This window comes from Agelaius phoeniceus, chromosome 27 (genome assembly GCF_051311805.1).
Source record: "Agelaius phoeniceus isolate bAgePho1 chromosome 27, bAgePho1.hap1, whole genome shotgun sequence".
NCBI classification, from domain to species: Eukaryota; Metazoa; Chordata; class Aves; order Passeriformes; family Icteridae; genus Agelaius; species Agelaius phoeniceus.
In genome coordinates, this window is record NC_135291.1 from 1883538 (window position 1) to 1911512 (window position 27975).

General features: G+C 52.6%; 3 protein-coding genes across 27 annotated transcripts in view; 1 reads left to right on the top strand and 2 right to left on the bottom strand.

Annotated features, from left to right (window-relative positions):
- Positions 1-27975, top strand: part of LOC129132025 (uncharacterized) — a 261039-nt gene that overhangs the window by 229415 nt on the left and 3649 nt on the right. For 5 of the 23 annotated variants that reach the window (XR_013185370.1, XR_013185371.1, XR_013185372.1 and 2 more), the window contains exon 1: positions 26500-27949. The exons of 9 other annotated variants lie outside the window; for them this stretch is intronic. Coding sequence is in view for 1 of the 14 variants with exons in the window: in XM_077191154.1 (XP_077047269.1) it covers positions 26683-27920 (1238 nt within the window). In the remaining 13 variants the exon portion in view is untranslated. Of the gene's footprint in view, positions 1-18745; positions 19637-20710; positions 20849-26499; positions 27950-27975 lie in introns of those variants that run through there. 9 more of the 23 variants (XR_013185377.1, XR_013185385.1, XR_013185384.1 and 6 more) reach the window with 7 other exon arrangements.
- LOC143695926 (uncharacterized) overlaps positions 1-27975 on the bottom strand; it is a 129992-nt gene that overhangs the window by 24490 nt on the left and 77527 nt on the right. The gene's annotated exons all lie outside the window — the stretch shown is intronic.
- On the bottom strand, positions 14991-18276 carry LOC129132023 (uncharacterized). Its single transcript, XM_077191147.1, has 4 exons — positions 18110-18276; positions 16765-16830; positions 15440-16605; positions 14991-15244 (listed from the first exon to the last, which is right to left on the bottom strand). Exons 1-4 carry the CDS (start codon positions 18245-18247, stop codon positions 15211-15213), a joined length of 1404 nt encoding a protein of 467 aa, XP_077047262.1. The 5' UTR covers positions 18248-18276; the 3' UTR covers positions 14991-15210.

A 27975-nucleotide genomic window follows, 5' to 3' on the forward strand; every position in this document is an offset into this window, starting at 1 on the left:
GCGATTCTTGCATCTTCAGCCCGGGACGACAAATTCATGCAGCAGAGTCCTTCGAATTCTTCACACCAGTGATTGTGAAGCAGCAACAGAAAGTCTATTGCGGCTCGGTTTTGCAAGGTCGCCCTCCTTGTTATTTCTTCATCAGATAGGAGGTCTGAAAGCACGGCTGAGGTAAAATTCGCTTGCTTCTCAACCCAACACTCGAGGTGGGCCAATTCACCTAGAGACTTTGCAATGGACACCCACGGCAGAAAGATGGTGAGCGCTACAATTTTTGGTTTCGCCCAAAGTTCAATTACAGAGTCACAGTCTGGGTCTAATTCTTTTAGATCTCTTTTTGCGCGGGTCCAATTGGAAGCCAAATCAAGACTGTAACTCTTGTTTCGCCAATCGTAAATTTGGGTAATGTTGGGTGTTAGCAGCGACAGCCGCCCAAATGCGCATGGTCCTCCTATATGGTGAGAGGGGATGCCTGACCAGGCTCGGTCTCCGCAAATCATGAAAATGCCCCGGGGGAGGGCTAACGGCTTTCCGCCTGGGGTGGAGGAGAGTGGTATCTTGATGGGCCTTTTGCACCACTGAGCGGCTTGATATCTAGAATCAGCGGGGTTCAACACCGTATAGCCTTTCTCCTCAGGACGAGGTGTAAACCGAAACAAAATACAAACAGGGGCCACGGCGGAGCCGAGCAGGTGGAGTTCTTGGGGTTTGGAATCCAAGGGGGCGAGCCCCTGGACTCTGTCTCTCCAGGCACTCCAAAAGGCGGCAATGGCGCCGCGGGTGGTGGATAGGGAAAACACATAATTGAAAGGAGGGGGTAACTCATTGGGAGGGAGAGGGATCCCCACAAGGCATGACGACATGGGGTCTTCTGCTGCACCGGTGTCTAAACAGATGTGATCTTGTCCCAGGGCTTCCGCAAGAGTTCGCCAGACATTCGCTTTCGGCTGGGGGACAATCCACGCGCTGATCGCAGGAGGCGCGGACCACAGGGTGACCAGGAACAAGGCGAGGCAGACTTGGGTCTGGGCCATGCCTGAAATGAAACTGAAAGCAACTACGGTTAGATATGAAAAGGTTCAAAGGCTAGATGGTTCTGCAATAAATGTGTGGTGTAACTCGAGTAGCGGTGAAGGAGGGTCAGGGGGTCTCCGCTTCCGCCTCCAACTTGCTACCTTGACTTGACTGACCGTCGTTTTGTCTTTCACTCCTTTCGGCAAGTAGGGCCGAACCCATTTGGAAGGAACCCATTTGGGGCCTGAGGGGGTGGAGACGCAGGCGTAACCTCTCCCCCAGGTGATTAAATAAAATGGTCCTTCTGTTCTCCAGGTCTCCGGGTTTTGATAAGAACCGGGGGCCTGGACTTTTGGTGCAGCTGGTCATGTCTACTGAAGTGCCTTATCATGGGCGGGTTGAGATTCTCGAACAAGCAATTGAGGAAATTTAGAGTGAACATTGCTCGCGCGAGACGGATGTGGGGAGGCTCTACTTTCATTGCCGTTTTTTGATGTTCAAGAACCTTTTTCAGGCTCTGGTGAGCTCTCTCCACCATGGCTTGGCCTGTCAGGGAATAGGGGATGCCGGTTCTGTGCTCTATTCCCCATTGCTGCAGGAAACTCCGCCACTCCTTGGAGGTATACGCAGGCCTGTTGTCTGTTTTGATGAGCTTAGGGATGCCCAAGACAGTGAACGCTTGAAGCAGGTGCTTCTCGCAGTCCGCCGCTTTCTCTCCTGTGTGGGCAGAGGCATAGACAGCGCCGGAAAAGGTGTCAATAGAAACATGGACAAAGTTCAACCGGCCAAACGTGGGGATGTGGGTGACATCTGTCTGCCACACTTCACAGCTCGACAAGCCTCGGGGGTTCGTCCCCAAGCTCATTGTTGGCATTTGATGGGACTGACACTGGGGACATGTCGCCACAATTGCTCTGGCCTGTTCACGGGTGAGATTGAACTGGCGAACCAGGCCAGGCGCGTTCTGGTGAAATCGCTGGTGGCTGATCTTGGCCTGCCCGAAGAGATCAGGGAGCGGGGCCACTTGAACTGGAGAGGCAAGGGCGTCAGCGCGCCGGTTGCCTTCCACAATGAGCCCCGGCAAATCGGTGTGCGATCTAACATGCATTACGTAAAATGGTTGCTCTCGGCGGGAGACTAAATTGACTAGCTTTGAGAGCAATTCGAAAAGCTGAATGTTTGAAGCGTCCTGGAGGATAGCACTTTCTGCTCTGGACACTACACCTCCAACATATGCTGAATCTGTCACTAAATTGAATGGTCCAGGGAACCTCTCGAATGCCCTAACGACTGCGTCCAACTCAGCTACCTGTGGCGAGCCTTCTACCACAGTGATGTCTGTCTCCCACCGCTGAGTCTGAGGATCTCGCCAAGTCACTACTGACTTGTGGGATGCTCCGGACGCGTCTGTAAAAACTGTTAAGGCCTCTAGAGGGGTTCTGCTCTGAATTTTCTTAAAAGTTATTGTAAATTCTTGATTAAACAATTTATGGGCCGGCCAGTTTACTGAAATTTGGCCGGTGTAGCTGTCCAGGGCAAATTGTAACATTTCATTCGTTTCAAAGACGCTTTCGAACATTCTCATTTTAAGGTGGCCCGAATCGAATTTTATGGGAACGTGAATGCAGTTTAGATCAACACCTGCCAGCTCTCTGATCCGTGATCTTGCTTTCCGGATCAAGTCTGCCACCAGCTCGAGTGGCTGTGTCATCCTCTTGGACCAATGGTGGCTGAGGAACACCCACTCTATGATCAAGAGGGGGTCTCTCGAGCTCTGGTCCTTGTTCTTCTTGATGTTGCTGTCCCACTGGAAAATCAACCCATGAAGATGTGGCAGTTTCCCCAATACGATGAATCGGAAGGGCAGACCCGGTTGGTAGCGGTGGGCCTGCCTGGCTGAAATTGAGCTTTGAATCTTTTCTAGCACTGCCTGGGCCTCCGGGGTAAGGGTCCTAGGAGAACACAGCTCCTCTCCCCCCTTCAATAAATTGAAAAGGGGGGCTAGGTCTTCGGTAGAAATACCTAGCCAAGGTCTTACCCAGTTTAAAGACCCACACAGTTGATGGACATCAGCTAAGCTCTTAATGTTTGTTTTGATCGCCAATTTTTGCGGAACAATGGTCCGCTTTGTGATTTCCAGGCCTAGGTACTTCCAAGGCGGCATCCTTTGAATTTTGTCTTGTGCGAGTTTGAACCCTGCAGCAATCAACGCATTGGTTGTCAAGTCAAGCGCATGGGCTAACAGGTCGTCGGTCGGCGCACAAATTAAAATATCATCCATGTAATGGTGGATGATGACGTCACCCGCAGTTGCACGGATTGGGGACAGCAGGGAAGCGACGTACCACTGGCAGATCACCGGGCTGTTCTTCATGCCTTGGGGAAGAACTCGCCAGTGGTAGCGCTTGCCTGGGGCTTCACAGTTGATGGAGGGAACCGTGAAGGCAAAACGCGGTGCATCGTCCGGGTGTAGGGGAATTTGAAAAAAGCAATCTTTTATGTCAACAATAGCCAATTGCCAATTTCAGGGGAGCATTGCTGGGGAGGGCATCCCTGGTTGAAGAGACCCCATGTCTTTGATCACAGCGTTAATTTGTCTGAGGTCGTGCAAGAGCCGCCACTTGTCTTTGTTGGGCTTTTTTATAACAAACACTGGGGAGTTCCCTGGTGACATGGACTCCACCAGGTGGCCCTTGAGCACTTGCTCCTGCACAAGCTCGTTGAGCGCTGCTAATTTTTGTTTATTGAGCAGCCACTGAGCCACCTGTACTGGTGTATCTGAAAGCCAATCCAGCTTCCAGGTGGGGCGCTCATCAGTGGCCGCTGCCTGAAAAACCTGGGGGGCTGCCGGTAAGTCAATTTTGGATCCCCACTGGGCCAGCAGGTCTCTTCCCCACAGGGGCTCTATGAAATCTAAAACAAACGGACGGACCGAAGCCAATTGTCCGTCTGGCCCCGTAATTTGCACAATGCTCTTTGACTGACAGGCCAATTGAAGACCCCCTACGCCACGGATCTGCCCAGGGACGCTTTGCAAATCCCAATGTGACGGCCACTCCCGAGAGGGAATGACCGTGACATCTGCCCCGGTGTCCAACAGGCCATGCATTGCGACCTGTTCTCCTCCTCTCGCAATACGACAGGTGATTTTTGGTTTTTCTTTACTGAGTACTTGTGCCCAAGCTACTGAGTACGTTACTTCTTCTGCTTTAGCTGGTGAGCTTGGGGTTGTAGATGGCTCTGGCACCTGGATGGCTTGGGTGATGACTTGCCCTTTGGGCAAGAAGAGAGGAGGATGGACACAGTACAACAGAAGCGAGAATTGTTCCAGGTCTGCTGGTAACAGGCCCGGGACAATGTTCACCTCTGGCGGGGTCGTCTTTGTGTCACCAACTACAACATACCTGCAGCACATCCGTTCCCAACCTGGAAGGCACTCTGGAGACACTGAGGCTTGGTAGTATTCTGTGGAGCGAATGTAGAGGTGCTCCTTGAGCTGCAGTCTGAAGGAGGAAACACAAGACGGTGTTGTTAGATTTGGTCGAGATTGGATTGCGGTCAAACTAGAACGAGTGTCAAGTCCGGCAGTTGGAGGCAAACTCCCATCACTCCCCCCCTTTTTACTAGAAGTTTTGGCACCAAGACCCGCCTCACTTATGTCTCGGCGCAGGGGGGCGCTGCGCTGGCTAACTAGTTCTTTTGCACTGGCTTCCCCGATGCCCCCTGCTGCCCCCTTTTAAATTCATGGAACTCTTTCCGGAGTGGGCACTGAGGCATCCAGTGACCTATTTTGCCGCACAGATGGCACGGTGCAGCAGGCTGGGTGGACGTCGGAAGAGCTGGCTGCGGAGATGGGCGGCTGGCAGGACAGCAGTCAGGGGACGGTGTCTCTTCGACAGCATCGATGGACGGACTAAACGGCTGCTTGGAACGACTGTTGATGACTTGCGGCGCTCCTGCAGGAGACGGTACTAAAACTTTTTTCCCGCAAACTTCAAGCATTGCTCGGAGAGTGGGCGGGGGCTCCAAGGGAAGGCTATTGATTGCATCACGGCATGCTGGGTTAGCATTTAGGAACGCTACTTCTTTTAGAAGTTCGGCCCGCACGCTCTCGCCTTCAACTTGATAGTTAATTGATTTCCGGAGCCTCTCGATGAATTCTAAGAAGGGTTCTTCTGCGCCCTGCAACACTCTAGAATATGGTGCTTGAGGAGCTGCTGCCCGCAGCCCTAGGAACGCCTTTTCAGCTGCTTTGGCTGTTTGCTGCAACGCTTCTAGGGGGATGGCTCTCGCTTGGGAGGGTCCATCTGCCCAGTTCCCGGTCCCTAACAAATGATCTACTGAGAGCACACCCCCATCAGCATCTAAACTGGAGTTCGGGCTGTCCCACAGGGACGGGAGAATTCTCAGGATTTCTTTTCTCCATGCCCCTTCCAAGAGAACTTGCTCTGTGGGATTGAGGAGGCAGGAGAAAACTCGCCGAAGGTCAGCTGGTGTAACTGCTGCTTCTGACAAGGTTGCCTGGAGTATCCCCCGGAAGTATTCAGACTCCCGCCCAAACTCTTTTTGAGCCTTGCAAAGCTCTTTCATGAGGGTGTGCGGGAAGGGGACTCACTGGGCTTGTGTCCTGTTCTCTCCCACCAGGTGGTACACAACCGGAGCCTCTGTCGGAATGGCAGCAGGCTCTAGTTGCCGGCTCTCCACTCCCCCCCCCCGGATGCCGAACCGTGGGAAGCGGAAGAGGGAGCGTGGGAACTGGAGGTGAGAGAGGAGGAGGCGGAGCCTTGGAACTGGGCGAGAGGCGTGGCAGGTGACAGCGCCACCTTCTGGGCGGAGGTGGGAGGATCTAGGAGGAAAGGTGGAGGAGGAGGAAGGGGAGGAGATGGAGGAGGAGTGGAAGGCGGAGACGGGGGAGGAGGAAGGGGAGGAGAAGGGGAGGGACAGGGACGAGGTGGGTTTCGGGAAGAAGACGGGGATTTTCCCGCTTTTGCCGTACAGTCTCCGCCATCTTGTGGCTCTGAAGAGCCATTTTGCTGGCGGTGACAAGGGCTAACTTTGGGTTTATCAACTCGGGTAGAGGGTACAGGAGCAGAGGGAGTAGGAACAGGCTCCCTAGGAGTCTGGCCAGGACTCCTAGGGCAAGGGGACCGAGCTGACTGAGAGGGGCCCGGGGAAGGATGGACACCCGGCGCGGGGCTGGCGCGGGCTGCCCCCCTCAGGGTCTTGGTCCGGGAACGAGGGGTGTGGGGACATCAGGTAGGAACAGGGGAGAGGGTGGAACTGGGGCATAACCGGGGACTAGATGGCTGTTTCGTTACTTTCCCTTTAGATTCTGTGAGAGAAACAAGAAGAGAAACCCAATAAAGATATTTTTCTAAAGCACCGTTCCCCGTACTAAGTTGTCCTTGTAACCTCGCTCTCACTTTCTTCCAAAAGGTGGACTCAAGGGCTCGGTCTGGGGAGACGTCAGGGAATTGTTCGAAAAGCCATCTAGTTAAAGATTTAACTTCATTTTTCTTAATACGAATCCCACTCCCCGTTAGGGAACCCACAACCTGGTAATAAAATCCCTTCTGTGTAGCGGACAATCTGGCGCTCATCCCGGTGAGATATAAAAGGGGACGAGTCCGCTACACTCTCGACCGCGCGCTGTCGTAGGAAAAGAGTTAAAGAAACCGAAAGCAAAAGAGAGAAAGGGGGTCCCCAACCAGCCCCTGCCCCGAGAAGAGAAAGAGAAAATCGGGATGAGACCAAAGAGAAGGCAGGGTGGTGACCGCCGCAAACGGCCCCAAAGAGACTCACCGAGCTGGTGGGACGAACTGAAGCCACGACAGCGGGGAGATTCCTGTGCGAGGGACAGTCCTTTTGGCACCGAAAGGGTTGCTGTCCCTATCCTCTCGGAGCACCACTCTCTTAAAACAGAGGTGTGCTACACAGAGAGGCGATTTGGCGACCAAGAGGAATACTGTATTCCAAGTCCGAGGGGCGGCAAGGTTCCGGTCCCAACCGACAGCTCTCCAGAGGGATTCTCCGGGCAGTTTCACAAAGCTGTGTCGAGATGGCGGCGTCCTATCGCTGCCTCACGTTGGGCGCCAAGCTGCGGCTGCGCTGGTCTCTGGGTGTTGAAAGAGTGCCTGGCTCACTAGCTCACCAGCCTAGCTCGCAGTGGAGGGGCGCCTGCCGGGCTCGAAGTCCGGTCTGCGCCTTCGTGGGTCTTGGCCACTCCACGGGCACAACGGCGAAGTGCACGGAGAAAAGAAGGGAGGACTCCGAGGTCAGTTGGAACAAGGTCAGGTTTATTGAGCCCAACCGGGCAGGACAGGAACGGGTGCGAACGGGTGAGGAGGGGAGCCTCGGAGACAAGAAAAGGTGGACGCCTCTTACTTATAAATGCAGGGGGTGGGTACAGGTGGAGACTTACAGCAAACCAATCGAAGTACAGAAGAAATAGATACATTTCTGAATGGCAAGCAAAATCATCAAATGAAGCAAGCTCTGGGGAGGGGCCCTTGACTCTTGACCAATTATCCGACGTTCTAGGAAGAAGAATCTAGAAGAAGGGGAAGGGAAGCCGGGTGATGGAAAGGGGGCCTGGGGCGGAGAAAGCAAGGATACATTTTCGAAACCATAGGAACGGGGGAGGAACTAGGAGATTGGCAGACAACGATCTGGGATAGGGGAATTCCGGGCAGGACCACTGACAGATGAACGGGGAGGAACTGGGGCAAACCAAAAACAGGACACAACAGCATAGGATGGGCGGGTTCAGGCTGCCAAAGGAACAATTCAGAAAATTGATTGTGAACAGCACCCTGGACAACTGGATGTGGGGGGGTTCTACCTTCAGAACCTGTTGTTGCTGGTCCAGAACTCTTTTAATATTGCAGTGAGTCCTTTCTGCTATGGCTTGACCTGTAGGGGAGTAGGGGATGCCAGTTTTGTGCTCTACTCCCCATTGCTGCAGGAAGCTCCCAAATTCCTTGGATTTGTAGGCAGGCCCATTATCAGTTTTCAATTCCTTGGGGATGCCCATGAAAGAAAAAGCCTGTAAGAGGTGCTTAATGGCATCATTAGATGACTCTCCTGTGTGGGCAGAGGCATAGACCGCTCCAGAAAAGGTATCTGCACTAACGTGAACGTATTTCTGCCGTCCAAATGACTGTATGTGTGTGACATCTGTTTGCCACAGTTCACACTTGTTCAACCCCCTAGGGTTTGCTCCTGCACTCATTGTAGGGAGTGCATGTTGTTGGCAATTTGGGCATGTGGCCACAATCACTTTGGCCTGTTCTCGAGTGATGTGAAACTGACGAACCAGGCCAGGTGCATTTTGGTGGAAAAGCTGGTGGCTGATTTTTGCCTATTCAAAAACATTTGGGAGAGTGGCCATCTCTGCAGGTGCAGCAAGGGCATCTGCCCTTCTGTTGCCTTCAGCGATAAACCCTGGCAAGTCGGTGTGTGACCTGACGTGCATCACATAACATGGTTGCTCCCGGTGAGTGACTAACTTTACAAGTTTTGAGAGCAATTCGAAAAGTGCCATGTTAGACACTTCTTGCAGTATTGCTTGATCTGCCCTGGACACTACTCCTGCCACATATGCAGAATCTGTTATCAGATTGAATGGTTCTGAGAACCTTTCAAAAGCCCTAACAACAGCAGCCAATTCAGCAACCTGAGGTGAACCTTCCACCTCAGCAATGTCCATCTCCCACTGCTGGGTTTGAGGATCCTTCTAAGTCATAACAGACTTGTGGGACCTCCCGGACGCATCTGTAAAGACAGTCAGAGCCTTTTTTAAAGGTCTCCTACTTTGAGCACTTCTAAATTTCAGAGTAAATTGGACATCTTGTTTGAACATTTTGTGGGCAGGCCGGTGGACAGAAATTTGTCCTGAGTGGGAATCTAGAGCAAACTGCAACACTTCATTTTCTTGAAGCAATTGTTCCAATATTTGCATAGTATTTGGGCCCAATTTTAACTCAATTTGAATGTGAATGCACTCAAAGTCACATCCTGCTAACTCCCTGATCCGGGTCCTTGCTTTCTGGATCAGTTCTGCTACCAGCTCCTGAGGTTTTGTCATCCTCTTGGACCTTTTGTGACTGAGGAAAACCCATTCTATGATCAAGAGCGGGTCCCTCTGGTCCTGGCCCTTTTTAGGTGTTTCCTTTCCCTTAGATGTTTGTTTTTCCTCCCAGTGGAAAATGATTCCATGGAGGTGTGGCGACTTACCTAAGATGATAAATTTGAATGACAGGTCAGGCCGGCATCAGTGGGCCTGTCTTGTGGACATGGCAATCTGAACCTTTTCTAGAGCTTTCCGTGCCTCTGGGGTAATAGACCTAGGAGCACCCGGGGTCCTCTCCCCCTTTCAATAAATTGAAAAGAGGGGCAAGGTCTTCTTTAGTCAGACTGAGCCATGGCCTTACCCAATTCAAAGACCCACACAACTTGTGGACATCCACTAGGGTCTTGATGTTTGTATTGATTTCTAATTTTTGAGGAACAATGGTCCTATTTCCATTTTCTAAGCCCAAATACTTCCAAGGTGGCATCTTTTGAATTTTCTTTTCCTGGAGCTCAAACCCTGCAACAATCAATGCATCGATCGTTAGGTCAAGCGCGTGGGTGAGTAAATCATCACTGGGGGCACACACAAGGATATCATCCATATAATGATAGATGATGGCCTTTTCTGCAGTTGCATGCACTGGGGAAAGCAGGGAAGAGACATATCACTGGTAGATCGCTGGGGAAACCTTCAGGCCCTGAGGGAGAACTGTCCAATGGTACCTTTTCATAGGGGCTTCCATGTTGATGGTGGGGACTGAGAATGCAAAACGCGGTGCATCGTCAGGGTAGAGGGGAATATGAAAAAAACAATCTTTTATATCAATAACAGCTAATTTCCAATCCTGGGGAAGCATCGCTGGGGATGGCATATCAGGTTGGGGAGAGCCCATATCTTCAATGACATTATTAATTTGTCGGAGGTCGTGGAGGAGCCGCCATCTCTTTTTGTCAGCCTTCTGGATGACAAACACTGGAGAGATCCACAGGGACGTGGTCTCCACAATGTGACCCTTTTTCAGTTGCTCTTCCACTATCCCCTCAAGTGCCTTTATTTTTTGTTTACTGAGCGGCCACTGTTTCACCTCAACTGGTTTGTCTGTCTTCCAATTCTGTTTCTGGGTGCGGCACTGTTCAATGACCACTGTACAAAAATCCTGTGGGGAGTCTGGAATATCAATTGTGACACCTCACTGGGCCATTAAATCTCTCCCTAACAAAGGTTCCGAATAATCTAACACAAATGGACGGATATTTGCCAATTGTCCGTTTGGTCCCTTGATTTGGATGATGCTTTTGGATTGTCTCGCCAATTGCAGGCCTCCTACACCTTGAACATGACCAGCAACGTTTTGCAAAGGCCAATGTGCAGGCCAGTTTTGTGCTGGGATCACTGTGCAGTCTGCACCCGTGTCTACAAGCATCTCAATGCATTTTGACTCCCCACCCCCACTGACATTACACCATAATTTGGGTTTATCTCTTCCAATAACTTGGACCCGGGCGACTGTGGGTCCTTGTTTTTCGGTACCTTCAGGCAAAAACGGCACAGGGATAGCTTGTGCAACAATTTGACCTTTGGGAAGAAACAGGGGTGGGTGGAAACAGTGCAGCCCGAGATTGAATTGCTCAGCATCTGGAGCAATTTCAATCTCGTGTGTGTTTGGTGTCCCCAATGATGATGTACTTACAGCGAATACGGTGCCAAGTACCCTTCTGTTCTGGGTTGACGGAGACAAAATGCCAGTCAGTGTCTTTCAGGTGGAGTGATTCTGTCAGCTGCAACCTGTAAGGCTCATTGACAGAAGACATGGTTAACATAGGCTCACCTAAATCATAACAAAGGTTATTTTGTTGCACTTTCAACAGTGGACCAGCAGACGTAGTCTTTAAAGCATCTGCTTCAATTGCAGAAATAGTAATATTACTGCGCGCTTTGTCTTTTTTGCTTCCCTTATTCTCTTGGCCTGCCCTTTTTGTGTCAGCACGCCTGGCAGGCTGGCGCTCCCCTTTCAGTTTTTTTGTTGTTATTGACCCCCTGGGAGTGCTTGTAGTCCTCCTCCCCTGCTATTTCTAAATTCATCAAATTGCCTTTTCAGGGGGCACTGGTTACTCCAATGCCCAAGGTTATTGCAAAGCAGTCATGGCTTTGTGGGGCCAACCATTGCTGGTCTTTGTTGCTGCCCAGGGTGCTGCTGTGCTGAGGGAATGGGCACAGGGCTGGCAATGGCGACACGCTGAGGTGGTCTTGGCAGCAGCCTTGGTCTGGTGTCTTCAGCCACACTCATCAGAGGCACTTTCCTGTTACAGACTAGAAGCATATCTTTTAGTGTAGGGGGGGTCTAGAGGTAAGCATAAAATTGCTGCTCGACACTGTTCATTTGCATTTGTAAATGCCATTTCCTCTAAAACCTCTTCCCTTGCATTCTCTTTTTTAACTTGGATTTCAATGGCTCTAGTTAGCCTTTCTACAAATTTCAAAAAAGGGTCTGATGGTAGCTGCTTGATCTTACAATAAGGCTCAAATGGCCCTTCAGGCTGAATGGAAAAGAATGCCTTTTCAGCTGCTTCTTTGACTCTCTCAAGTGTTTCTAAAGGAATTACGGTACTTTGGATTGAGGGTAAGGACCATTGGCCCTCACCGGGAGAGATGCTCAATGGTAATTGGCATGCCATTGGTATCTTTTACTGTGTTTGGATTAGCATGCAAGCCTGGGAGAGCTTCTTTTAGCAGTTGTTTCCATGCTAATTCCCATAATTTGAATTCTGTAGAGGTCATGAGGTGTTGTGTTGTGTCTGTATAAGTTGGACTGTTCTGTTCCCCCCTATCATGTAATGGTTCTGCCCTGGTTCTCCCCTCCCTCCCTTGCGCTGCCAGTTATCCCAACTCCTCCCCAGTTGCCTTGGAGATTAATGTTTCTTTCTCAAATCCCTCCCCGGTGCCCTGTCTGTCACTCAGTGCTCCCACCCTTCTCTCTGGAACTCTCTAGAAACTTCCAGCTAGAGCGTCAAGTGATTGGCTCAGGGGCCGGGGCCCCACCCTTAAGCTATCCCCATTGGTGTTCTCCCTAAGTCAATCTTTTGTATCCCACTCCCCTCTGAAACCCTATTCGTCCAAGGAATGACTCCTCCCCTCTGTCCCTCCCTCCTTATAAGCTGTTGCAACCCCTCCCTCTGTGTCTTTGGTTGTCGGTTTCCTCTGGGACCCAATGAATCTGCATTCACCACAGTTGGAGAGCGCTCTCTTCTTGTTCTGCTGACTGTAGCCATAAGCCAAGCCACGTCCTACCACAAGGTAGCGCTGCTGTCATAGCACAGAGTGTTTGCCTTAGGTGCTGTCCCGAAACACGGAGATCGGGATAGTGCCTTGTTACTGCTAGTGGTGCTGGATAGCCAGCCGGGACGTCCAAGAAGGACAATCTTTCTCCAGCTGGACCCCTTCAAACTGGGACCATACTGGGAGTGTTTGTAACCACAGTGGAGTGATGGAAGCAGACTGGGAACAGCTGGGCCCATTCTGGGAGCAACTGAGATCACTCTGAGGGTGACTGGAATCATGCTGGGATTGACTGGGAGTAACTGGAGTGGTGCTGAAAGAAACTGGAAGAAGCTGGAAGCAACTGGGATAAACTGGGAGAGACAGGGAGTCACTGGGATCATACTGGAGGCTACTGGGGTCATGCTGGCATTGACAGGGAGCAACTGGGATCACACTGGAGGCACTGGAATTGTACTGGGAGCGTCTGGGAGCAACTGGGATTAGACTGCAAGTGACTGGGATCATACTGGGAGTGGCTACAATCATACTGGGATTAGAGTGGGTGTGATTGAACACTGACTGGGGGTTACTGAGAGCTACCAGGCCCATGCTGGGAGCCAACTGGGGACTTAATTAGAGGAACTGGGAGCAACTGAGAGACAACTGGCAGCACAGGAACAACACTGAGGTGACTGGGAGTGCCTGGCAACAACTGCCAGAATGTTCAGCGCAACTGGGATATACTGGGAGGGTCTGAGACCACAAGGCTGTGGGACTGGGACCAGACTGGGAGCGACTGGAAATGTGCTGGGGGAACTGGGAACACGCTGGGGGCAAGTGGGAGTGACTGGGGCCCTGCTGGGAGAGACTGGGATCATACTGGGAGTGCCTAGGTCTATGCTAGGGACAACTGGGAGAACTGGTTCAGCCATCCTGGTCCGGATGGTCCCAGTCCATATTTGATCCCACTCCCTATTTGATCCCAGTCCATATTTAATCCAGGTCCCTATTTGATCCCAGTCCATATTTGATCCAGGTCCCTATTTGATCCCAGTCCATATTTGATCCTGGTCTACATAATCTCTGTCCACTTTATCCCAGTCAGGATTATCTCAGTCCACATTTGATTCCAGTCCATTTGATCCCAGTCTATATTTGATACCAATCCATATTTAATCCCATTCCATATTTGATCCCAATCCATAGGTAATCCCAGTCTATATTTGATCCTAGTTCCGTATTTGATCCCAGTCCAAGTAATACCAGTCCATATTTGATCCCAGTCCATAGTTGATCCCAGTCCAGTTTATCCCAGTCTGTATGGTCCCAATCCATAGGATCCCAGTCCATATTTGATCCCAGTCTAAATAATCTCAGTCCAGTTTATCCCAGTCTGTACAATCCCAGTCAATATTTGATCCCAGTCCATATTTGATCCCAGTCCCTATTTGCCCCCAGTCCATATTTAATCCCAGTCCATTGTTGATCTTAGTCCATATTTGATCCAAGTCCATATTTGATCCCAGTCCAAAGTTGATCCCAGTCCTGATTTGATCCCAGTCCAGTTTAACCCAGTCCATAGTTGAATTTAGTCCATATTTGATCCCAGTCCATATTTCATCCCAGTCCACATTTGATTCCAGTCCATATTTGATCCCAATCCATTTGATCCTAGTCCATATTTGATCCTAGTCCCTATTTGATCCCAGCCCATATTTGATCCCAGCCCAGTTTATCCCAGTCTGTATGGTCCCAATCCATAGGATCCCAGTCCATATTTGATCCCAGTCCATATTTGATCCTAGTCTAAATAATCTCAGTCCAGTTTATCCCACTCTGTACAATCCCAGTCAATAGTTGATCCCAGTCCATATTTGATGCCAGTCAATAGATGATCCCAGGCAATGTTTGATCTGAGTTCCTATCTGATCCCAGTCCATATTTGATCCCAGTGAATAGTTGATCCCAGTCTGTATTTGATCCCACTCTGTAGGATTCCAGTCCCTATCTGATCCCAGTCCCTGTTTGATCCTACTCCATATTTGATCCCAACCCCTATTTGATCCCAGTCCATATTGCCCTACACACATTCCAAAAGTCTGGAATTCCAGTTCCCAGCCAGGAAAAGATGTTCCCACCCTTGAAGGCAAATGGAGCAAAATCCTACAGAGACATTTCCCTGCCAGCCTTCAGGACTTCAGCTCCTGGAACTGGGAATTAAAATAATAATTGGGAAATAAAATAATAAATAATCAGGGGAGGGTCTGTGGGGACAGAGGGGTCAATTAAATCAATGCAGGGTCAAGTAAATCAGGGCAGGGGTCAGTTAAATCAAGGCAGGGTCAATTAAATCAGGGAAGGGAGCAGTTAAATCAGGGCACGGGGCAATTAAATCAGGGGAGGGGGCAATTAAAACAGGGAAAGGGTCAATTAAATCAGGGGAGGGGTCAATTAAATCAGGGAAAAGTCAATTAAATCAGGGGAGAGTCTTTGGTGGTCCATGGGTCAAGGGAGACACTGAGAGAGAAACAAAACAGGCAAAGAGAGGCAGGAGAGAAAAGGGGACACAAAGACAATGAGTTGAGAAGGCAGCACTCTGCAAACAGAACTGCAATGGACTGAACATGAACGGGAGAGAAATCAGTAAATCTGAGAGTTTTATTTGCTATCAAATACATCCCACACACCCAGCCCCACACAATCCTTATCCCACAACTCTAATTGAGATCCCATGACTCTAAATCACATCCCAACCCCATCTCAGCCTGGTGGCTGTGGAATTGAGTGAGTTTGGCATGGGATTGAGTTTTTTGAGGTGGGTTTGAGCCCTTTTGGAGTATGATTGAGCTGTTTTCAGTGCGATTTCAGGTGACAGATCCATCCCCATTGGCTTCTGGACTGCAGAGAAAGGGAGAGGATAAAAAAATTAATGTGAAACAAAAAGTAGAAGCAGCCAGGTGTGTTCCCAACATGGATCACAGGGAATGTGGTTCACCTGGGCTGTGCCCAAAGTGCCTCCTCCAGTGGGGGATGGAGCTGGAGCAGCGCACGAAGCTCTGCCCGCACTCGGGGCACTCGCAGGGCTTCCCTTACCGGTGCCTCCGTTGGTGTCGGGTTAAGTGAGAGCTCCTGGAGAAGCTCTTCCCACACTGGGGACACTTGTAGGGCCTCTCCCCTGTGTGGATGTGCCGGTGCTTGACAAGGGTGGAGTTGTGCTTGAATCCCTTCCCACACTCAGGGCATTGGAAGGGCCTCTCCTCTGTGTGAATCCGATAGTGCAGGAGGAGATAGGAGCTGGTCTGAAACCTCTTCCTGCATTTATCACACTCGTAGGGCCTCTCCCCAGTGTGGATGCGCCGGTGGGTGACAAGGGTGGAGTTGTACTTGAATCCCTTCCCACAGTCGGGGCATTGGAAGGGCTTCTCCTCTGTGTGAATCCAATAGTGGTGGAGGAGACTGGAGCTGGTCTGAAACCTCTTCCCACACTTGGAACACTCATAGGGCCTCTCCCCAGTGTGGGTCCTCTGGTGCGTGATCAGGCTGAACCTCCGGCTGAAGCACATTCCACACTCAGAACACTTGTACGGCCTTTCTCCAGTGTGGATCCTCTGGTGTGTGATCAGGGTGGAGCGCTCTCTGAAGCTCTTCCCACATGCCCCACACTCGTAGGGCTTCTCCCCAGTGTGGGTCCTCTGGTGCGTGATCAGGCTAGAGCTCTGGCTGAAGCTCTTCCCACACTCCCCACACTCGTAGGGCCTCTTCCCAGTGTGGGTCACCTGGTGCCTGTTCAAGCTGAACCTCCGGCTGAAGCGTATCCCACACTCAGAACACTTGTACGGCCTTTCTCCAGTGTGGGTCCTCTGGTGCCTGATCAGGGTGGAGCTCCACCTGAAGCTCTTCCCACACTCCCCACACTCGTAGGGCCTCTCCCCAGTGTGGATCCTCTGGTGCGTGATCAGGTCGCAGTTCCACCTGAAGCTCTTCCCAATCTCCACGCACGTGTGGGGCTTCTCCCCATCATGGAGCTGCTCATGGAGCACCAGCTCCGAGCTCTGGCTCCATCTCCGGCCGCCTTCCCGGCCCAGGCTGGCTCTTTCCCCCTCACATCCCCGCCATCTGCGTTTGCAGCCCCTCCTCGTGCGGCATCTCCGGGGCTTTTCCTCCCCGTTGGCTTCCTGCGCTGTGGAGCCGCTCAAAACGGCCTCTGCCACCAGGTTCTGCCGCGGGCATTTGTCCTCCCTGCTCTCCATGCTCAGCTCCTGCTCTGGGGGAGGAAGGACAAGGACAGCATGGGATTTGCCTCCGTGCCACAGGCAAGGGCAAGGAGATCCCCCCAGGGCTGAGCTGCAGCCGGGGGCCCTGCTGGGCTGGGAGATGGAGCAGCACAGAGGGGAAAGGGGCACTGACTTCCTCCTCACCTGCCTCAGTGTCCCAGGGCATCTTCCTCTTCCTCGCAGCCTCCCTGGGGTTGGCAATGGGAAATCCTGGTTTGGGGAAAACAAGGGATGAGCGCGTTTGTAGAAGCGTCGGCGGGTAGGACGGTCGGGATGGACGGAGACAAGAGATCTCTGCAGCCAGGCCCTGGAACTTGCGGTTTATTGCAAAGGGCCTGGGTGCAGGGCCCTGCTTGGAGCTGCCAGGCACAGCTCGGAGCAGGCCCAAGAGAAGAGAGGGGTAGAGAGGATGAGAGGGTAAGAGAGTAAGAGGGGAAGAGCGTAAGAGAGTAAGGTTCCTGTTACAATACAATAAATCTTCTTCTGTGTTGAATATTCTATTTCTCACTAGCCAATCTAGTACAAGATACAAATCCTAGAGCATTTACATACAGCCTGTAAGAATCACTACATCACCATACTGTGTTACATTTTAAACCCTAAAAACTCCTCTTTAAACCCCTTCTGCTGAGCTAGTAGGGTCTGCTCTGACCCTTGGATCTGTCTGCAAGCAGAGGGAGTTGTTTCATCAAAAGGGGATTACCTTCAGTTGGGCCACACCATTGTTTTCCAGTTGTTCACTAACTGAGGTATCTCAAAGCTTGCTTTCATTTCAATCTTCCTTATACTTTCTATATTCTCAAAATCTTTTGCCAGACAATCATATTTATAAGGCTTTCCTGTTTCATCTTCCCCAACACACACAGAGTTTGAAGGTCCCTCTGCCCGACTCCATCTCTACAAGTCACCGGCCATCTGGGCTCCAGAAAAACCTCCCAAACACCAAGATTCAGCCCTGAAAAAGCCTCCCAGGACTTCCCCGGCCCTGGTCCCTCCCCTCTGGTGTTCGGGGGTTCCCCCCTGTCCCAGCTGCTGGGGTCACACTTGGATTGGGGGTCCCCCTTCTCCTCGGTGCCTGCCCTGCCCAGGCTGCTGGCAGTCCCAGCAATGCCAAAAGCTGCCCCCGCTTCGCTCTCCCCATTTCGGGATGCCGGGGCTTTTTGGGCTCCCGGGCTCCCTTCTCCCCTCATTCTCTGCTCTGGGCTGCAGCGGCTCCAAGGAGTCCCCCCTGCCCCTCTCCAGGCTCTTGAGGCTCCTGCCAATGGCGGCGCTCCCCCCTCTCTGGGCTCCCCACTTTGGGCTCCTGGGGCACACAGGGCTCTGCTCCTCCAGGCTGCCTCTGCCGGCAGCCGCCACCGCCACCCCCGATGTCCCCCCAAGGGGCCTTTTCCGCTCAGGCTTGGACTTCTTCATTCTCCAAACATCCCCCCAAAAACCCAACCCAGGGACCCCCCGGGATATCCGGGCCCAGCTCCCCCTCCCCGCTCACCGGCACGATGGGGGGGGCGATGATCCCACAGGTGGGGGCTGCGAATTCAGGCAGGGATGGACGGCCTGGCTCCCTCAGCTCAGCCTCCATCCGCCTTTGTCCCTCCTCTTCCTCTTCCTCCCGCTCCTCCCCTTCCATTCATTCCCCCTTCTCCTCCTCCCCCTCTGTCTTATCTCCACCTCCTTCTCCTCTTCCATCCCTCCCCTTCCATCCCTTCTCCTCCTCCTCCTCGCTAACCCCACCTCCTGCTCCTCCTTCCATCGCTGCTCTCTCTCTGCCTTCATCACTCCTCTTCCATCCCTCCTCCCCCTGCTCCTTCTCCCTAACCCCACCTCCTCCTCCCCCTTCATCCCTGCCCTTCCCTGCCTCCTCCTCCTCCCCCAGCAGCAGCCACACCCTCGGTGCCCGTTCCCGCAGCCCTCGCAGCCCACGGCAGGAGCGGGGATGGAGCCGGGACACGTCGGGATGGGCAGCGCGGGGCTCTCGGCTGCTCCCAGCCGCTGCGGGCGGGGGAAACCCGGCCCGGGCCAAAGGCGAGGCAAACTGGGCAAACTGGGGGCTGCACATCCAAACTGGGCCTTGCTGGGGGACCCTGCCTGGCCACTGCCAGCCCTTGGGGCTCCTCCCGGCACATCCGCCAGGGGGGAACGCACACAGGGCTGGGGGATCCCAGCAGTGGCAGCACTGCCAGGGACTGGGCTGCACTGGGACCGTACTGGGAGTGACTGGGACTGTACTGGTCTTGTACTGACATCATACTGGGATCATACTGGGATCATGATGGGTCTGTACTGGGTTTGTATTGACATTATTCTGGGATCATATTGCTATGCCAGAGCAGACTGTGATCGCGCTGATGGACACTGGGATCATACTGGGATCATACTGGGAGTGACTGGGACTTCACTGGCTTTGTATTGACATCCTATTGGCATCATACTGGGATTGTACTGAGTTTGTACTGACTCCATCCTGTGATCATACTGGGATCATGCTGAGATCACACTGGGAGTGAGTAGGAGCCTGTGGGGGGCAATTGAGACCATGTCAGGGGTAAATGGGATATACTGGGATGAACTGGGATGGTGCTGAGGTTGGCTAGGATCATACTGGCAGTGAGTGCCACTACACTGAGGCTGACTGGGAGTGCTTGGGAGCAAATGGGATCATACTGGAAGGAACTGGAAAGATGCTGGAGGGAACTGGGGTACACTGGGATATACTGGGAGTGACTGGAAGGAAAGTGAGGGTGAAAGAGAGCAACTGGAACCATGTGGAGCAAAACTGGTTTATTCTGTCAGTGACTGGGAGCACACTGGGCTCATATCTGGATCATACTGGGAGTGACTGGACTAATACTGGGAGTGACTGAGTGTCACAGTGAGCACACCTGCACAGCATCCCCCACACTGGGCCTGACTGGGAGCAACTGGGAGCAAATGGCATCATACTGGGACTCACTGAGTTGATTGAGGAAGCAACTGGAACCATGCTGGCAGCAGCTGGGACCATACTGGGAGATTGGAAGTAAGTGGGATTACACTTGTGAAAAATGCATATTTTGTGATTGGCTTTTCGCAAATATTGAAATGAATATTGTATGTCTTGTGTTAGAAAGTACTGCTGTATTAATTCTCTTAAGTAGTGGGTTAAATATAGTTTTAGGTTATTAAAAACATGTTAAAATAGAAACTGTGCTTGGTAAGAGAATTTTTTAAAGAAAGGACTTGCAACGAGATAGCAGCCACAGGACACCTAAATCTTTCAGAGAAAAAGAATTTATTGCTCTCTTATCAGAACAAATGAACTTCTCTCGCCTTGAAGGCGCTGTAGGATTCAGAGGAAGAAGGTGGCACTGAGCACACGGAATCCCGTGTTTGAATGGAATTTATGCATCATGTATGAAGTGTATGAATATGCAACAGGCTATGGTGTTTAAGGGTTACTCCTGTGTTAACGGGTGTCCTTTTCAGCGCTCCTACTGCCCAGAAAAAGGTACCCGGACGTCCGTAACTCTTTATCTCTATTGTCTCATATTGTCCTAATTCAAATTGCCCAAATTATTATTACTCTAATTGTATTACTATTTTTATAACCATTTTATTACTATTAAACTTTTAAAATTTAAAAAAAAATGATTGGCGTTTTTCACACCTATTTACCACATTCTCATTATCCGGCTCCGAGTTTTTGGGGTTTTCTGTCAGAAATCTCTCCCCTCCCCCACTCATCCACAGGGGTTTGGGGCGGTTTTCCGTTTTTGGGGGAAATCAAAGCGATGCACTGATGCTCCTAATTAGGGGTAGGAGAAGTAAGGCTCCAGGGCTTCCCGCTGAGCCAGAGCCACCGGAGCCGCAGTGCCGGGAAAGCCGTGGCGGGAGGTGCGGAGAAGTTTGTTTGTGTTTTCAGCTCAATCCCCTCGGGCCCGGGCCCGTTCCAGGGCTGTTCCCCATCTCCGGCTCTGCCCTCACGCAGCCCGGGGGGCCCTGAGAGCGCGGGGCGAGGCTGTGCCGCGTGCAGAGCCCGCCCCTGGCTGCGATTGGCCGACGGTGCCGTCAGTCGTGGTTCTGGCGCGCTGATTGGTGGGATCGGGGCGGAGCAGGGCCCCGGTGGCGGCCTGAGGGCGGCCGTGGCTCGGCAGCGGCACCATTGGCGGAGCGTCTGTGCGGGCCCGGGAGCGGCGGCAGCGGCCGGAGCGCGGTGAGGCGGCGGCGGAGCTGGGAGGCGGCGGCAGCGCAGGTGGGAGCCGCGCTGGGTTGTGCGGGGGCTCGGGGCTCGCTGCGGGCCTCGGGGGCGGCAGGGGGCTCAGGCGGGTTCGTTGTGCCGTGTCCGGCGCGTGTTGCCGCTGGCGTGAGGGCGCTGCGGGAGCGGCTGCCCGCGGTCTCCTTGCGGCCGCTGCCTCGGCAGGAGCCGCTGCCGGAGCAGCGCTGGCTCGGCCCAGTTGCTGTGGCTGGGACAGAGGCGGCTGCCCCGTGCCCGGGGCTGTGCGGGGAAATTGACGTGGCCGGAGGTTTCTGTGCCCAGAGGAGACAGAGGAGTCCTGTACAAGTGACTTTATTGCTGAGCAGAGGGAGAGGCCGTGGGGCATTTGCCGTGCGCTCTCTGCCATTGTTGTAGTTCGCAGCCTCCTTTTTATCCTCATTTTCCCGGCCTCATCTCCCTCTCCCTTTGCCCACTGGCTGAGGTACTTGGAAGGTTCAGACTTCCCGATCCACCAACTGCATGTCCTCGTTAATGTGCATTCCCACTTTTGTATAACAGCCGATATTCACGGCTCTGTTAAGTCTTTGTTCTTCTGGAAGTTCAGGAAATTAGCGGGACTTTCTGTGAGCAGCAGTCCATGTTAATTAGTGACATTTACTGAAACTGAGGGTTTCTCACTTCCTTATCTACGAGTCCCTGACCCAACCTCCAGGCAGATTCACTCAGTGAATTTTTTTTTTCTTTTTCTTTTCTTTTCCTTTTTTTTTTTCTCTTTTTTCCTTACTGAGTCTTTGTTTTCGGGATTATTCTCAGTGCCCTCATTCCCTGCCCTTCTGTAGCCATTTCTGGATCAGGAGGCCTGGCTGCCAGCTGCATCCCCTCGCTCAGCTGCTGAATGAGCTGCACTCTCAAGGTGTGGAGCACGTTAAAAAATGAGAGTTGCTGTAGTACAGGAGAGGAGAAACAGCATTCGTTTAACCCATGGTCTGCCAGAGAGCCACAAAACCGTGTCCCATTCCCATCCTTTTCACGTTTGGACTGGTACATGAGCTGCTTTCTTGTTTCTGTTGGTGTTTTTTTCACCACTTTTCCTTTGTCATCTATTTGCCAACAGCAGTTTGAGTCATTGAATTTTCCACAAACTCCTCTTTTTTCTGCTGGAAGGCAATCTGATCCCATTCCATGGTTAAGCGTTGTGTTCCTCATTTCAGTGGATTGCTCAGCAGGAAGGTCAGGAGCTGGAGCTGTCTGGTTGGTTATTCCGAGGGCAGTTTGTAATCTAATGATGCCATTGAAATGAGAAATGGGTTCTGTGGCTCCTGATATGAATTGGTTTGGGTTCCCAGGGGCTGGTCCATGGTGTTATAGGATTTGCTCTGCTGGCCGTTCATCTTTTCCCCATTTTTGGCCGCTCTCTCCAGCCAGGGCTGCATCAATTGACTGCTTTTCTTTAATTAAATCATCAAATACTTGGATTCCCAATTGATTGCCCTGAATTTTTGATAGCAAAAAATCCCCAGTGCTCTATTATACCGTGTATATAACATGGACAGTGACAGCAGATGTTGGAGTGGGCAGAGGGATGATTCCCCCCCATTTATTTATAGTGAAGTTTTCCCAACATTCTCCATTTGCTGTTTCCCTTTGCAGCTTCACCCGTTTCTGTTGCAGGGTCAGATATCCTCACCCTGGGCTCTGCCTTGAGCTGTGCAAATTCCATCGGTGCAAGCAGGCAGAGCTTGGGGTGAGGGCAGGGGGAATCAGCCCAATTCCTGCCCCAGGCAAGAGACCCAGGTCCATTGTCCAGGCTTTGCCCAGCAGTGTTCATTTGCATTTCTAAAGCTCCTCTGCAGGCTGACTAAAACCAAAGCTTCTCTTCCAGGGCAGCCATCTGGTGACTCCCTTGTTCCTTTCTCACCCACCCTCCCTTGCTTCTTTTTGATGCCTTTCTTTTTTTCCCTTTTTTAACCGTATTCTGTTAACTGTTTATGAGTTAAAGCGTCGCATTTAAACCTCTTCTAGTTTTTCAAAATGCATCCTAAAGGTGAGCATGGAGAAACCCAGACCAAAATTGTGCCTTCACTAAGAGACACACACACATACCCAAAAAGCCTCTACTTCTCCTAAGAATAAAAATTGATTCTGACACCCCTGACCCAAACCTTACTGACCAGAAGGATTATTAAGAAAAAAACATTCAAATGTTGTAATCTTGTCACCAAAAGGGTGGGAAGAGCCAAAACTCTCCAACATTTCCAGTTCTAGAGAGTCAAGGCATTACTTGATTCTGGCCAGAATGTGCAAGAGAAATCATTTCACCAACACATAGCCTGGGTGTGCAGGGAGAATCGTTCAATGACACATGAGTTTTACTAGATTTTTCCTAAACTTTTTACCATCCAAAACCCATAGAAATCCATTGGTTTATTGTTCATTGCTTCCAAGTTGTGTAAGTTTTTAGTATTTGGTTTCCTGTTGGACCCGGATTTCTTCCCCTCTGCTGTGAATTCGGTCCACACTCGTGGATTTCCTTCTCAGCCTTTTCCAGACCAGGTGTCTCCAGCTGTGCCGGGGGCAGTGTCTGGGGTAGCTGTTGGTTGCTGTTTGCTGCTGGGCGTTGATGTTTTGTTGCTGGTCGTTATCTCTGTGGGTGTCTTTTGGGCTATTCCCAGTCTGCTGAGATGTTGAACTCATCTCTGTTGAGTGCTGTAACAGCCCTTAAATAAAACCTTTAAAATTTCTTTCCCAAGGCAAACCTTTGAGTAGAGAAACTATTCTGAGCAGAGAAAGAAGATTTAGAAGAAATGAACTTGGTACATTTTGCAGCAATGCAGTCGCAGTCAGCCCAGAGTGTGGGTGTGAGCGAGCCCCAGAGTGGAATTGTGCCGTGGTGCTCCCCAGCAGCTGTGGCAGTGCAGGCCCAGCCAGCGCTGAAGCTGCAGCAGTGGCAGCAAGGCTTGGCCGCAGTGGCTGGAGGTGCCAGAGGAGGGTGGCCAGGATTTCCGAGGGTTTGAGCAGAGGATCTGTGGGCAGGCCCAGGGGCTTGGCCCGCTGTGGAGCCCTGGCTGCTGCTGCGTTGCCTTCAGGGCAGGCTCAGGGGCGGCTGCCATGGTCCTGCTGCAGGCGGGAAGTGCAAATCTCCGGGGCTTCAGAGCCCCTGAGGCCAGGCTGAGGGGTCCCCCCGTGTTCAGCTGTGCTGGCGGCTGTTTCTGGCCTCAGGGACACTTGGCATGGGCCCCTTGGCCACCAGTGGTGCTGCTTTGCACTCCTTAGGCAGGAGCCGATGTCCTGGCTGGGTGTTGGCAACAGCAAAGTGCCAGGGCAGGCTCTGTGCCAGCCCAGCTTCCTGTGGGAGAATATACCTTGATCTCTGATCCAGTGCTTGCTGAAGCAGTCAGAATTGCTTTTGCCCCCCTGTTAGGTGCCATGGTGTCAGCAGAAGATATTGAAGCCTTCCTGCCCAGGGCATTTCAGTGCCAGGCTCTTAGAAGCACCCAGAGCTCCTTGGGTTGAGCTGAGCATGGGGCGGTGACCTGCGCTTTGTCTGATTCCCCTTCCTTCCCTCCCCTGGAACAGGCTGTTGCTTTTAGACACCACTTGTCCTGGTTGCTTCAGAGTACTTTGGAGAGGCTCCATATCTAATTTTCCCCTTTTCCCTGGGGCTGCCCACACTTCTGGGTTCACTTCAGCCTAGGCCTGGCCAGACATTTGACTCAGAGGTACAACAGAACTGGCCTCTGTATCACCTTTTATAATATTAATTGGCGTTCCGAGTTTAGAGATCAAATCCCCTCCCAGTAAATCATAATAACAATTAGGAGCAAATAAAACTTCATGTATTTCAAATCCATCTCCCAAATCTGCTAACAGTGGTTGAATAAAACCATACATCTTTCCCAGTTAACCCCTCACTAATCAAGCTTATTTTTAGCATTTTCCCCCCCTAAGTCGAAGATTCCAAGTGAATTGAGAGGCCCCTGTGTCCATCAGGAAAGGCCTTCTCTCAATGCAGACCCACCTGAATGTTCTCAAGGGCTCCAGTGTGGAGGGTCCCTGGTGTGATGGGAGCTGTGACAGCCCTGCCAATCCATGTCCATCAAGGGGTGGACTTGCTGGTCCTGAGGGTGCTGCTGTCTGTGCTTGCAGTGTCCTTGTGCCCTGCAGCTGGAGCCCTGATTCCTTGCCAGGGGCTGTTTGGGTGGGCTGTCCCCTGCCGAGGAGGGCAATGCCTCTGCCGGGTGCTTGTGGCCGAGCCTGTGCCCTGGGTGCTGGGGCCCCCTTGGGCCCTGGGGCTGATCCCTCAGGGGCTGTAGGAACTCTGCCCTGGCCTTTGCCTTCAGCTTGGCCTTTTGCTGCTCCCTTCTTGCATTCACCTGCTGGGCCTTTGTGCCCAAGTGCTGCAGGGCCTTCTTCTGCCCCTCCTGCAGCCCCCCTCAGTGTCTGTGGGTGCTCATCCTCTGACAGCTGCTGAGCTTTCTGTAAAATCATTTGTATCTCCAGTAACCCTAACAAAATCCTTAAAAGACAATCTCCATGCTAAAATGTATAATCCACATTTCCCAGGTGTTCCTTGCTCCTCCTCCCTGTGCTCAGGGTGCCCTCCCCAGCCCGTATCCCAGAGCCGGTCCCTGTCCTGCCGCAGTGTCCAAAGGCGCCCCCCCGGCGGGCAGGGCCGGCAGCTCCACGGGGCCGGGCAGCGGCCGGGGCGTCCCGCAGCCTCCTGGGGGCCGGGGGCCACTGCCGGCCCTGCCCGGGGCTGGTGGGGTCAGGCAGCGCCCGGCGCTGAGCCCCGGCTGCCCCACAGCCCCGGCCCGGCCCCGCAGCTCCCCCCAGGCCCCCAGCCCGTGCTCCCGGTCCCGCACCTCTGCGCCCGGTGCTGCCGCTGCCCCCCACAGAGAAACCCCCTGAAACCCTGACCTCCTTGTTTTCCTCTCCTGGAAACCGGGGATACAAATGATCAGCCGGCAAATGTTGAGGATAAGACCCTGCTGAAAAACATCCCAGTCCTCAGTATTTTTCTCTTCCTCTGCTTTTCCATCATCCTTTTCCTTCCCACAAAGATTCATCCTGCAGCTTTTTGCCTTAAGCATATTGCTGCACACTCCCCTTCACCCAATCCCTTTGCAGCACACCAACACCATCCATGTCCTGTTCTCCAAATGCGAGGGGAATTTGGGGAGGTGGGAGTGGGGCAGCGCCAAGGCCGGGCCCCCCCGCGCTGTCCTGGCGGGAGCGGCTGCAGTGGGGACCGAGTGCGGGCGGGAGCGGCCGGGAGCCCAGCGCTGCCCCAGCCCGACCTGCCCCAGCTCCATCCCTGCCCCTGCCGTGGGATGCTGTGGGTTTGGGGGCAAGAGGGAGCCGGCAGCGGGTGCTGGGCCTGGGGCAGGAGGAGAAGGGAAGGAGAAGCAGGGTTGAGGAACAAAAGGGTCAAACGATGCACGTGGGAGGAGAAGGTGGGATTGTGCAGGAGAAGGAGGAATAGCAGGAGGAAGAGGAGTGTGAGGAAGAGTGGGGACACCGGAGGAGGAACAGGAAGAGGAAGCAGCACAAGGTTCCACCTCTCCCTGTATCTGCAGCCTCTGACCCCAGCCCCAGGAGCGTTCCCCCCCCCCCACATGCAGCAGGTGACCGGGAAGGGGGATCCATCAATTTCCTGGGGGTGAATCTTGGTGTTTCTGAGCTTTGTTGGGCTAATTGTTGGTGCTTTGTTTTTTTGTGGGGGCTGAATCTTTATATTTGGAGGGGGATTTTGCTGGATCTTGATGTTTGGCAAGTTTTTGATCTGTGTCTTGATGTTTGGAGGACTTTTGTGCTGAATCGTGGTGTTTTGGAGGTTCTTAGAGACACAAGATGCCCAATGACTTAATGAGATGAACTTGGGCAAGGAGGAACTCCCAGTCCAAGGGACTCTCATCTTGTTTTTTTCCCCAAACCAGGATTTTTCATTCCCAGGGCGTGTCTGGATGGAGGAGGAGGAAAAGCCCTGGAGATTCCGCACGAGGAGGGGCTGCAAACCCAGCCCAGGGAGCTGCAGGGAGGAAAGAGCCCCCTTGAGCCAGGAAGGCGGCCGGAGATCCAGCCAGAGCTCAGAGCTGGTGGAGAAGCCTCATGGCAGGGAGAAGCCCCACAAGTGCTTGGAATGTGGGAAGAAGTTCAGCCGGAGATTGCATCTGACCCAGCACCAGGTGATCCACACTGGGGAACAGCCCTATGAGTGTGAGGAATGTGGGAAGCGTTTCAGCTGGAGCTCCGGCTTGAGGCAGCACCAGGTGATCCACACTGGGGAGAGGCCCTATGAGTGTGAGGAGTGTGGGAAGAGCTTCAGCCAGAGCTCCATCCTGATCCAACACCAGAGGATCCACACTGGGGAAAAGCCCTTTGAGTGTGGGGAATGTGGGAAGAGCTTCAGGCAGAGGGGGAGCCTGATGCAACACCAGATGATCCACACTGGAGACCGGCCTTACGAGTGTGGGGAATGTGGGATGAGCTTCAGCCAGAAGAGCCACCTGATGCAACACCACAGGATCCACACTGGGGGAAAGCCCTATGAGTGTGTGGAATGTGGGAAGTGCTTCAGCCAGAGCTCTGGCCTGAGGAAACATGAGAGGATCCACACTGGGGAAAAACCCTATGAGTGTGGGGAGTGTGGGAAGAGCTTCAGCATGAAGTGCCAGCTGACGGAACACCAGAAGATCCACTCTGGGGAAAAGCCCTACAAGTGTGGGGAATGTGGGAGGAGCTTCAGAGAAAGCTCGGCCCTGATTCGGCACCAGGTGATCCACACTGGGGAACGGCCCTACACCTGCTTGGAATGTGGGAAGAGCTATGGGTGGCACTCGGACCTGAGAAAACACCAGCAGCGTGTTCACTCTGGGGAGAAGCCCTACAAGTGTTCTGAGTGTGGAAAGAGGTTTCAGACCAGCTCCAGTCTCCTCGTACATCAGCGGAGTCACACCGAGGAGAGGCCCTTCCGCTGCCCTGACTGTGGGAAGGGATTCCAGCAAAACTCCAAACTCATCATCCACCGGCGCATCCACACAGGGGAGAGGCCCTACGAGTGTGGGGAGTGTGGGAAGAGCTTCTCACAGAGGTCAATCTTGACCAAACACCAATGGAGGCGCCACTAAGGGAAGCCCTGTGAGTGCCCTGAGTGCGGGAAGAGG